The 12,500-nt window shown below is 35.6% G+C and overlaps 2 protein-coding genes across 2 annotated transcripts in view; both read right to left on the reverse strand.

The window, feature by feature from the left end:
* LOC143033572 (dynein axonemal heavy chain 5-like) overlaps window positions 1-2,071 on the reverse strand; it is a 114,708-nt gene extending 112,637 nt beyond the window's left edge. Inside the window, exons 1-2 of the mRNA XM_076199063.1 lie at window positions 1,890-2,071; window positions 259-416 (exon numbers count right to left, since the gene is read on the reverse strand). Of these exons, the coding sequence (XP_076055178.1) occupies window positions 259-416; window positions 1,890-2,071 (340 nt within the window). The remainder of the gene's footprint in view (window positions 1-258; window positions 417-1,889) is intronic.
* A 2,550-nt stretch (window positions 2,072-4,621) lies between these two features.
* The window catches only part of LOC143033573 (dynein axonemal heavy chain 5-like), a 197,059-nt gene continuing 189,180 nt past the window's right edge, over window positions 4,622-12,500 (reverse strand). Inside the window, 1 exon segment of the mRNA XM_076199064.1 lies at window positions 4,622-4,688. Coding sequence (XP_076055179.1) covers window positions 4,622-4,688 — 67 coding nt within the window.

The raw sequence follows: 12,500 nt of genomic DNA on the forward strand, positions 1-12,500 counted from the left end.
TGTGTGTGTGTGTGTGTGTGTGTGTGTGTGTGTGTGTGTGTGTGTGTGTGTGTGTGTGTGTGTGTGTGTGTGTGTGTGTGTGTGTGTGTGTGTGTGTGTGTGTGTGTGTGTGTGTGTGTGTGTGTGTGTGTGTGTGTGTGTGTGTTTTATCCAACATAAAGAAATATTACCTTGTTCCATTACTCTGATACCTGTGTAATTATTTATATAAGGATATCTAAGATCGAGCTAGTGTAAAGTAAACCATTAATATCTCACCTGCTACTGAAGGCATTCCTCTTAAGTGCGGTGGGTTTTCACACTGTTTGTTGTATACTTTAATTATCTTATCTAACTCCTGCATATATCGACTTAAGATACGTCGGTATTTCTCTTGCACGTCCAACTGAGGCACATATTCAGCAATTTTCTCGAACCTGTAATATGCATGAAGAACATAACTGAGCTTGTATATAATATTCTAAGTCGTAAACTCATAAGTAAAAAAGCTGTGTCGCATGATATCACATGTACATATGTATGTGCTGACAATATTCTAATATAAACGTGAGATGTAGAATGGATGAAGATGAAATTTTTTGGGTATGGTGTGCCTAAATAAATCCTCCGGTTAGATGAAATGTTTTTTATTTCTTAAAGAGATAGTATAGACTCTTGCCTTTCGAATATCTGTGTTAAGCTTATTCCTTCATATGAATCTATTTCATTATTTTGCAAAAGTATTCCATGTACATATCACTGCAGGAGAAGAAGCTTGTGGAATATCAACATCTTTAGGCAGACAATTATCTAAAACCTTTTTTGCACTGAAACAAGACGTCCAAGTGATGGTAAATTTGTCATGAAATTAGAAAAATGCTTGCCATACGAAACGTACAGTATGATACTCTTTCACTCTAATAAGTTCTGAACTAGGAAGGGCATGTAACTCACTTTATGTTCCTCTATATACTATATATACTATATATTATAAAATAACTATAAATGATGTTTATTCAAATAATGGCACTATTAAAGTTTGCAGATAAATGTAAGACTTGATAAGCAATTGGCTACAAAACGAATATATTCCTGTATAAACCGTTGTGAGTAGACATAAAGTATTTTCTCGCCACACAGACCATATCAGAAAAAAAGCCATTGTTCATAGATAGGAATGAATTATATTTGCATTCATGGCACATAAAACATTAAATCTATGATTTTCTATTAATTTATCTATTATGAGAACTGATATCTCATGGCTCTCTGTAATGGTCGTAGCATACCCCATGCATATTATTGACAATGGCTGCAAAACTGGATTCGCTTCCACCTGATACGTTTTACTACACTCACACACACACACACACACACACACACACACACACACACACACACACACACACACACACACACACACACACACACACACACACACACACACACACACACACACACACACACACACACACACACACACACACACACACACACACACACACATAAACACACACACACACACACACACACACACACACACACACACACACACACACACACACACACACACACATACACTTATACTTTTTTATTTTTCAAGTATTTATATCTTATCTACTCTACTTATTGGAAGGAAGTTGCATTTTATATAATGCATTTCCATATAAGACTTATTGACCCACTGTTGGAGAATGAAATAAGATGGACAGAAAATCTGTATATTTCGAGCAGTATCTGTAGTCCTCTTCTGTTGAAGAGGACCACAGATAGTGGTCGAAATATACATATTTTCTCTACATCTTATTTAATTCTCCGACAGTGGGTCAATAAGTCTTATTTTAAAAATGTGCTACTACATTAAACCTTCCTACATTTCCATACGTAATTAATCTGTAAAACCCCTTTACCTGTTGAGCATTCTCCATGCCATGGGAGTTTCCCAAACTTCCTCGTGTTCCTTCTCCACCATGGTGTGCACTCGCCTCAGCAGCTCCCGCACACTCGCCGCGAAGACTTCCACATCAGAATCAAAGTTTGGTTTCCGATAGTCGAGGTAGTCGTAGGGTTTTCTTGATATCTCATCACACATTTCTTGCCATGATTTTAGCACATCCTTTAAGCCTAGATTCGTTGGTTGGATAGGAAGAAAACTATGATAAACTTAATGGCACATAGATTTCCATATCCCATATGTCTGTCCGTAAAACCTTTTGAAGATGTAACAGCTTCCCGTTACAAATCCCAGAATTTTAAAGAATATGGCAATAGCTGTTTCTGCTATGTGGACTAAGTCTGTTCCCTTCAGAAAGTATAGTTATGGATGCTAATCATACTGTTTACACAATACATGTTTCTATTGATACAAGACTTGTGTGAAAAAGTCATTTCTTTACAGAGAGGATATTGAAAGCTGAGGCAGAGAATAGTGGGCCCCATGGAATCTAATTTGAAATATCATTTGTTATTGCAATATCTTCTGCTATCATAAAGTGATATGTGTTAGAATCCATGCATTCAGTAGCTGATCTTTAAGAAATTACTTTGCATGTCTCCAAAATAGAAGCTAATGGCTATGACTATTCATTATTCAGTTGGTAAAGCATAATTGACATGCCTTATGTTTGGTAGAAATAGAAACCGTGGTTATGGTAGTAATATTTTCAATAAGATTATTTCTATTCGAGTATGTAATGTTGCAACAGCGAACGTAAAAGTACCATCACTAGTAGTAGTAATAGAGGTAGTAGTAGTGACAGTGCGAGAAATAGTAGTAATAGTAATAAAGATAAGTAATTGTGATGAAGATAAGTGATAAGAGCAGTAACAACAGTAGTAGAAATAATATTTCAGTAATAGTTACAGTAGAGGAAATAGTAATAGTAGTATATGTAGTAGCAGTAGGAGTACAATTAACTATAGGAAGAGAAGGAGGTAGAGTGGCCAAATTACTAATTTGAATGTTATTCTATGCCCATTATACCTTTAATGGGTTAAACTCTAACCCAAGATAGGGTCAACAAAAGTCATAAAGGCAAAATTCCATGAACTGCCACCACTTATTTCAAAAAAAAAAAAAAAAAAAAAAAAAAAAAAGGCGTAGGAGTTAGAGTTGATGAATGGGCGAACAATTCTACCACCGAAAGAGGATGGTTTCACCATGCACAAGCATTAACTTATTGAATTCTTTGTCACCATGTATGAGAATGAGATAGTTGAGTCTGGGACCACCATTGCTGAGAAACATCAACATTAAAGCGGTGCTCATAAAGATAAATTTAAAATGTAGCCCGTTTGACCTAGTTAAAACTAATTATTAAGTAAAACTAATTATCATGATAAATCATGATAATGTATTCTAAGTCATATAGATGAGAGGAGGTTATACTTATAACTTTATATGCTGGTTGTTGTTCATTTGGGTTGACACGGGTAGATTTTGGTGTTACTCGTCTCTGAAGTCTGAGCGACCCAATGGTGGCAAAGTATCCTCTGCTCATTCAAGAGGGACAGCAGAGCAAGTTGCATTTGTGCATCTGTACGTACATGAAAACTGCAGGCAATACACAAGTGTCAAGAGTAAGATCAGGTATAAAAGTTGTAGGATAGAAAGGGAGTGTAAAAGCTCGGAGCATGAGAATATCCTAATGCAAGTAACAATCATTTAAAGGAAGAGATAATGGAAGCTGTAGGAGATAAGGGGACTGGAAGGGGAAAAGACGGGAAAAGTGGACAAGTGAGATAGAGAAAGTCAGACAGGGGAAGTGAGTATAAGGCTTACATGCGTCCGGGTGGAAATCTCTTCTCAGCACCAATCAGTTTGTGACAACATTAGGGGGCTTAAGAACGCCGTATCCGTCTTAGCGATGAAAATAATAACAAAAGACCCCCATCACCTCGAGGTCTACTCTGTACACATTCTCATTCCACGAGATAAAAGGTCTGGTTGTCGTCCAATAGGTATAAGTGAGATGCTGAGAAGAATTGTATTGAAATCGGTGACAGAAGTACCAAAAGAAGAGGTTAAAGAAGCAACATGCATTCTCTATGTATGTACAGGGCAACAAGCGAGATATAAGGAAATAATTCATGGCATGAGGAGAATATCTGAGGAACCAAACTGCGAAACCGTTCTACTTGTTGATGCATCCATTGCTTTTAACAAAATAAAGAGAGAAGCCTCCGTACATAACAAGATCAAGTATCCAGATGTGGCCAAGTACGAAGAAAATGTGTACAAGGAATCAGCGCAGCGTTTCACACCAATAACTTTGGAAAGAATGGGATAGAATTTGTGACCATCCAGCCACCGAAAGGCACAACTCAGGAAGACCCAGTGGGGATGGCAAAGTACTATTTGAGACTTATGCACCTGCAGCAGATGTAAAATTTTAAATCATTACTCGTATTGGGGATGGCAAAGTACTATTTAAAACTTATACACCTGTAGCAGAAGTAGAATTTTAAACCATTACAGTACTCGTATTGTAAAACAAGTAACGAATCATCTCATGAGGACAAGAAAGTTAACAGGTGTAGTGAAACAAACGTAGTAAAATTTCTCGTTATCAAAGGAGAGGTAATTCCGTCTATCATCAACGCACGGCTCTCGAGCGATCAGGAAAGGAAATTACTGTAACTGTTATGAACATTTCATATCCGCTGCATCTTGCCGGTAATGAACATCAATAATCTCTGAGACCTCATCTCTGACAAACAATATTGTGTTCAAGAGTGATGAGCTCAGAATACACGATATCAGAGAAATTAGAAGAAGTGTTTTGAAGAAAAAGGAGACGCACAGAAAATAAAGGAATCTCCAGCTAATTGAAAGCATTTCCGATCGGAGAAAAATTATTCAATCTAAATAAGAAGGAATTTATGAATGCCATTGCCTTGTAGTGTGGGTGGTGTTTGGATAATCTACCAAAACAGTTGCGTCTACGGTATACCATTTGATACCAATTTCACAATGATTTATAAACAGGATGGCTTTATCTGCATTAGGTACGACGAGGTAAGAAATCTCGTTGTCGAAATACTTCTTGAGCTTTTACTTTATGTGTGTGGCCATTCAACCAACAGTATTTCCTCTGATACGGGAGTATTCCAGGCACGTCACCACCAGTGGACGTCAGCGTTTTTTTTATAAACGAATATTTGGTCCAATGGCCCCGTGCTAGAGATCTACTGAGGCACCCTAGTCCCAAACTGAAAGCGAAAATGTTAGAATGCAGGAGGAGCGTGTAGATAAAAGTTCATTCACTGAGGTAACTTTCGTTATTCCAGGAGGGACGGGATCAAAATCAACGGAGCTGCACCCCCGGTTTATAGAAGTGATAGCGGAGAAACGAGAACAAATGAGCAACATTGTGGAAAGAGCGAGACCAAGGATGGAAGTCGTAAAAAAAATAAAATTACTACTAGTGGCAGTAGTATGGTAGTAGCAGCAGTAGTAGTAGTAGAAGTAGTAGTAGTAGTAGTAGTAGTAGTAGTAGTAGTAGTAGTAGTAGAAGTAGTAGTAGTAGTAGTAGTAGTAGTAGTAGTAGTAGTATAGTAGTAATAGTATAATAGTAGTAGCAGTAGTAATAGTATAGTAGTAGTAGTAGTGGTGGTGTAGTAGTAGTAGTAGTAGTAGTAGTAGTAGTAGTAGTAGTAGTAGTAGTAGTAGTAGTAGTAGTAGTAGTAGTAGTAGTAGTAGTAGTAGTAGTAGTAGTAGTAGTAGTAGTAGTAGTAGTAGTAGTAGTAGTAGTAGTAGTAGTAGTAGTAGTAGTAGTAGTAGTAGTAGTAGTAGTAGTAGTAGTAGTAGTAGTAGTAGTAGTAGTAGTAGTAGTAGTAGTAGTAGTAGTAGTAGTAGTAGTAGTAGTAGTAGTAGTAGTAGTAGTAGTAGTAGTAGTATAGTAGTAGTAGTAGTAGTAGTAGTAGTAGTAGTAGTAGTAGTAGTAGAAGTAGTAGTAGTAGTAGTAGTAGTAGTAGTAGTAGTAGTAGTAGTAGTAGTAGTAGTAGTAGTAGTAGTAGTAGTAGTAGTAGTAGTAGTAGTAGTAGTAGTAGTAGTAGTAGTAGTAGTAGTAGATGTTAATAGTAGTGGTAGTAATAGTACTGATGGTAGTGGTGTGTTTATAAGTATTGGAATGTTACAAAAAATAAAAGTATTGGTTGAATAATTAGCATCAATAATAATAGTATGTTTAGTAGCCAACAGCCGCATAATTGACTTATGTACTCACTATCAAAATTGTTATTCAGGTATTATCACTGTTGCTATTAGAAGAAGCAAAATTGTCATAGCATTTGTGCTTTTATCATTATCACAGCACGCATTATGTATACTTGTCACTCTAGCACTAAGACCTAAGAAGAACTCAGTGATAGTCATAGTAGATATATATTTGTGTACAGTATATACATTTATGTATGTGTTCATGAAGAGAAGTCAAAATTAGCATTTGTATTTGAAATTAGCGTATACTAACAAGTCTATTACTCCAAAACCTTGATATATGAAGGGACAGTTAATTCTTTGACAGAGAGAATTACATACAAAGTATTGACGGAGTGAATAACAAGTTTATATTCATTACCTGTATTCCATATATTACAATTTTTATAGATAAATTATCCAGACGTCTAATAATACATTTGTTTAAATTTGGTTCTTTTTAAGAGAACTTTTTGAAAGATCAAGCATTATGCATTTATGTACGAAGCAATTCTAGTAAGTACCAATAGGGTTCAAAGAATGCGCTACTCTGCTTTAACTGCAATAATAATTTCTAAGCAACAGAAAGCATTTGCATACAATGAACTTATATTTAGAATGTTTATTATCAGTTTCAAAGTCTTCATTTTAGTTTAGGCTTTTTGTTTACATTCTAGAGTAGAACCTAAGAGAAGTTGTCTACCATGTATGAATATATAATTGTAATCAGCAAACTTCTATTTAATAAATATTAGATGGTTTATGATACATTTAGATCCAAATGAGATTAGCACAGTTACAAGATTGCCATGTAGAAGAGTAAGCGTTTACTGTAAACGTAATTGTACAATATTCCGTGTATATGGAAGGTTCTGTAGAAGCTTATATTAGCATTCAATGTAGTAAGGCTATGTGTTAGAGAGTTTAGCATATACCTTTACTGTGGCAGTATAAAGCAATCAGTACAATTATGAACGTGTATAATAAAATGGTACAATGAGTGAGTTTAATAAAGAACATCAACAGTTAGAGGAGGAAGGAGTTACAACCTGGTCTACTCTTTTGACTCCCGATATGACCAAGGCCATCTGAAAAGGGGGTTGAGTTGCTGGGTAAGTGATTAATTGTGGTATTGGGTAATTTGGGATGGTAATGTGTATGAATGAATGGGATACTTTTTTGATGGGGAGTACAAATATTGGCATGAACATGGATTGGATGCAAACTAATAAATGTGATGACGAAGTGCATGTTTGGATCAGTAAGGATCATAAACTTTTGAAAACGTTTAGCCATTATAACATACAGGTATAGCAGGGAACATATAAACCAGTTATAATATAGTGACCAATGACGTGTATTATGATATGCACTCACAGACATGAAATATATATGAATATAAGCGAATACGTGAATGTAGTAAAGTACGGAATACCAACAACACTAACAGCATCACAGAACACTTTATTGTGTTATGGTGCCATGTCCCCGACTATACATTTGTTAGATGCTTGTCTGGCAAATGGCAAATGTTTTCGTTCAGCGACATGACTGACCCAAGATTTATAGACAGAATTCAGGGTAAACCCAACTACAGGGTAATATCCCATGGTGTCAGCCTAACAAAGTCTTTGAACTATGGACGGTGTATATACATTAATTAAGACTGTCATGATGATATCCATAAAGGCTGAAGGGGTATTGCATCAGTCAGTTTCAACTTTGGGAAAGTTAATGAAGTATGAACAGCATGGAAGAGTAAAGTACAATGCATTGATATCTAATGAAGAAATTTGACTTATCCTATTCTGTTAAAGAAAAAAATAAAAGAATTAACGAGTATTACTAGTTTAATCTCAAGTCTTCGGCTAGAAAAAAAAAATTCTATCTGAGAATATTGGATGAGCAGTTCATAGTACTCTATCTAAGAACTATATATTACACAAGTTGTAGATAAGCAGAAACAAATCCTTCAAATCTCTGAAAAACCAATAAACTAATGAATGAAAAGACATAGTTTATGTTTGACATCTAATGAAGATATTTATAACATACCCTAGAATATAATATACGAATTCGTGTAACGTGATCAAATGTGGAGTCCAATAGAGAACACGATTCCAAGTCCTAAATCTTATTGATATTTCTTTCATATTTTCTTTCAGATGTTTAGAAAATGCCCATCAACACCACTAATAAATCACACACACAGACTCAGTGACACTCAAGTGCACACTCACACACACACACATACACGTACACACGTGCGAACGCAGACACACACACACACACACACACACACACACACACACACACACACACACACACACACACACACACACACACACACACACACACACACACACACACACACACACACACACACACACACACACACACACACACACACACACACACACACACACACACACACACACACACACACACACACACACACACACACACACACACACACACACACACACACACACACACACACACACACACACACACACACACACACACACACACACACACACACACACATACACACACACACACACACACACACACACACACACACACACACACACACACACACACACACACACACACACACACACACACACACACACACACACACACTTATATCCTGATATGATGCGTATATTATATACATACATTTGGAACTAAAGATAATTTTTTTTCCAAATTTCCTATAAACAGATGCACACAGACTAAATTATTTCCTTGAATATTTAATAGGATCTAGATAAGAGTAGAGCTTTCAATATATTATATATTTTCTGATTGGTCATGTTCTTTAATAACCTGATATTGAATGAATAAACATGTACATAACTGCCTTCGCCGTATTTCAAGGTTGTTGTGAGAAAGCAGAGAAGTTATAAGAAATTGAGTTTCGAGAACTAATATAAACATTGTATTTGATTACCCAATTTTCATCAAAGAGCTTCTGTAAACGAAGTAAAAGAACCGGCAATAATTAGAAAATTAATTCGTGAATGTGTATGACATAGGTTCTAAATCATCAAAGATTTCCATGCAGTATGATGAAGAGAGAAGGCAAAGCTTTTAACTTGAAAAATTTAGATTACTTAATGATATTCAAATGTAAATATAACCATGTACGAAAAGGAATAAACACATTACAAAAAAGATTAATTGAAAAATATAAAATCGTCTACTGTTAGAAAAAACGAAATCAAATCAAGGTAAATCCTCTGGCTTTCGTTCTTCAGTACAACAAATAGCATACAACCAGACAAAATAAAATGTATGAAGTTATCCATAGGACTGATGAGGTTACATTTTATTTTGTATCCCTTGCATGAACATATATGAATTATACATTTGTCTTGGTTACCAAAATGCAATTTCCTTCTAGCTAATGGAATCATAGGAGGAGACAAAGGTGATGAGAGAGGAAAAGGTGGAGCAAAATAAGGGAAACCGAGGTATTACAATGACTTTCGGAATGGGTCTTCTCTTATTTGTTGTTTCATTATATTTTCTTTCTCTCTCCTTTTCGCTTTCACTAAACGGATAGGGTTTAGTTTTATAGAATCGATGCATAACACACAGACACACTTGCACACTTTTCAAACACAAATGATAACGCTTAACAAGGGATTCGAGAACTTGAATTTTTCATGTGAGTCTGTGTGTGAATGTGTACGTGTGTACGCATATGTGTACAAGTGTGTGTGTGTATGTGTGTGTGTGTGTGTGTGTGTGTGTGTGTGTGTGTGTGTGTGTGTGTGTGTGTGTGTGTGTGTGTGTGTGTGTGTGTGTGTGTGTGTGTGTGTGTGTGTGTGTGTGTGTGTGTGTGTGTGTGTGTGTGTGTGTGTGTGTGTGTGTGTGTGTGTGTGTGTGTGTGTGTGTGTGTGTGTGTGTGTGTGTGTGTGTGTGTGTGTGTGTGTGTGTGTGTGTGTGTGTGTGTGTGTGTGTGTGTGTGTGTGTGTGTGTGTGTGTGTGTGTGTGTGTGTGTGTGTGTGTGTGTGTGTGTGTGTGTGTGTGTGTGTATGTTTCTTCAAATATTTTGTTTATATGTTTATCAGGGGACGTATTATTCATAAAAATGATTCCTAGGTCCTTCTCTTTTTCCACTTTTTTAATTTTTTCTTCTCCCAATTTTTGATCCCACTATTTTTTTTTTTTTTTGTATCTTCCAAATTCCATTATACTACTCTTCTTAATGTTGAATTTTATCTTTCACTTCCTACTCCATTCCCATACTTTATTGAGATCACTCTGCAGCAACACTTCGGTGTTCACTTTTTTCAACATTTTTGCATCTTCTGCGGAGAAGCTCATATAACTTTCAATTCCTTCATCCATGTTATTAATATATATAGCAAACATTATTGGGGCCAGTACTGTTCCTTGTAGAACTCCACTAATCACCTCATCTCAATTGGAATGTTTGTCTCTTTTCACCACTCTCATTTTCCTTTCATGCAAGAAGTCTTCTATTCACTCCAGTAGCTTGCCCTGTATTCCTCCTGCAGTTTCTAATTTCTTTAGCAATTTCTTATGTGCCACCTTATCAAAATCTTTTTTCAGGTATAGAAAGGCACAATCAGCCCATCCACCTCTTTCTTGCGTTATATCTATTAGCCTTGAATAGAAACATATCAAGTTTGTGACACATGATCTTCCTTTCTAAATCAAAATTGTCTTGGATTTACTACGTTGTTTTTTTCCAAATGCCTTACCCAGCTAATTTTTACAATTCCTTCACGTTTTATAGCTACTGTACTCATAAGAGAGACTGGTCTGTAGTTAGTAGGGTCTTCTTTGTTTCCCCCTTTATATGTTGTTACTATATTTGCTCTTTTCCAATCTTCTGGAACTTTTCCTTCTTTCAATGAACTGCTTATTAGACTATGTATTTTGTATGATAGTTCGTTCCTGCATTCTATCAAAATCCAATTTGCCATTTCATCTGGTCCATACGATTTTCTAACATCGAGATTATTGAAGTGATTCATTATTTCGTTCCTTGTTACTTCTATCTGTTCCATTGGGGGGGACTTTCTCCTCCCACTCGACATCTCTAAGTTGTATGCTCTCTCTGATAAACACTGATTTGAAATGCTTGTTCATAATTTCTGCCATTTCTATTTTATCTGTGTATTTAACTCATTGTCGTAGTTTCACTAGTACTTGTTTTTCAGTTTGTTGTTTACAAATCTATAAAATAGTTTTGGTTGATCTTTACATTTTTCTATAACATCCTTTTCGTATTTTCTCTTTTCTTCTCTGCGCACTTGTACATATTAATTTGTATAACTAGTATATATTTCCCATTTTTCAGGACTTTTGTCTTTTTTCCATTTTATCCAAGCTTTATCTTTTTTGTCTTTTAACTCGCTACATCTTTTGTTGTACCAACACTTTACATATCCTTTATCTTGTTTTCATCTTGAAGCATACTTTTCCACTCCTTCTTTATAAATCTTTGTAAAAAAAAAAAAAAAATTCTCTTCTACTGTTGTTTCCTCCTTGAGTATCCTTTCCCAGTCTGCTTAAAAAAAAAAAAAAAAAATCTCATATTCTATATAAAAAACAACAATACATCAATCTTCTCATGCTATATTGTTCGTTTTTTCCGTGTATTTTTCCTCATTTAGTTCCAGTTCAACTAATATGTGGTCACTTTTACTTATTGGTGTCTTATATTCAATCTTGTCCACTATTTCAGGTTTTGATGTAATTATTAGGTCCAGTCTCGATGGTTCTTCTTCATTTCTATACCTAGTATTCTCTTGTATCCATTGCGTCATTGTATGTTCTATAATCATATCAAGTATTACATTTCCCAATGGTCGTCTCCACCCTTCACTGTCATCTCTTCCCAGCAGATTTCTTTAAAATTGATTTCACCCATTATAACGATTCTATCTCCATCTTCCATTATCTTATCTAGTTTTATCCCTGTGTCTTCTAACATATTCTTATGTTCTCTTTCTAACCACGAAGCTGTTTTGGGAAGTACATAATGTATCACATATTTTCTGCATTTCTTGTCTCTGTCTTCTATTTCCATCATAATCATCTCTACTCTATTCTTTCCCTATGTAACATTCTTCACATTTATATTCATTTTAGTCAGGAACATAACTCCACCCCCTTGTTTTACTTCTCTGTTTCTAATCCAATGATTATATACACCATGTTCTACACTATTGGGTGGTGATAGACCTTTCGAATTTGTCTCTACAATTCCCATTATGCCCGGTTCTTTTTTCCTTCAGCCTGTTATTAAGTCATTTATATTTGTGTAAGACACTTCTAA

The sequence above is a fragment of the Oratosquilla oratoria genome, chromosome 16 (assembly GCF_046742065.1).
Source record: "Oratosquilla oratoria isolate Oo_2021 chromosome 16, ASM4674206v1, whole genome shotgun sequence".
Lineage (NCBI taxonomy): Eukaryota > Metazoa > Arthropoda > Malacostraca > Stomatopoda > Squillidae > Oratosquilla > Oratosquilla oratoria.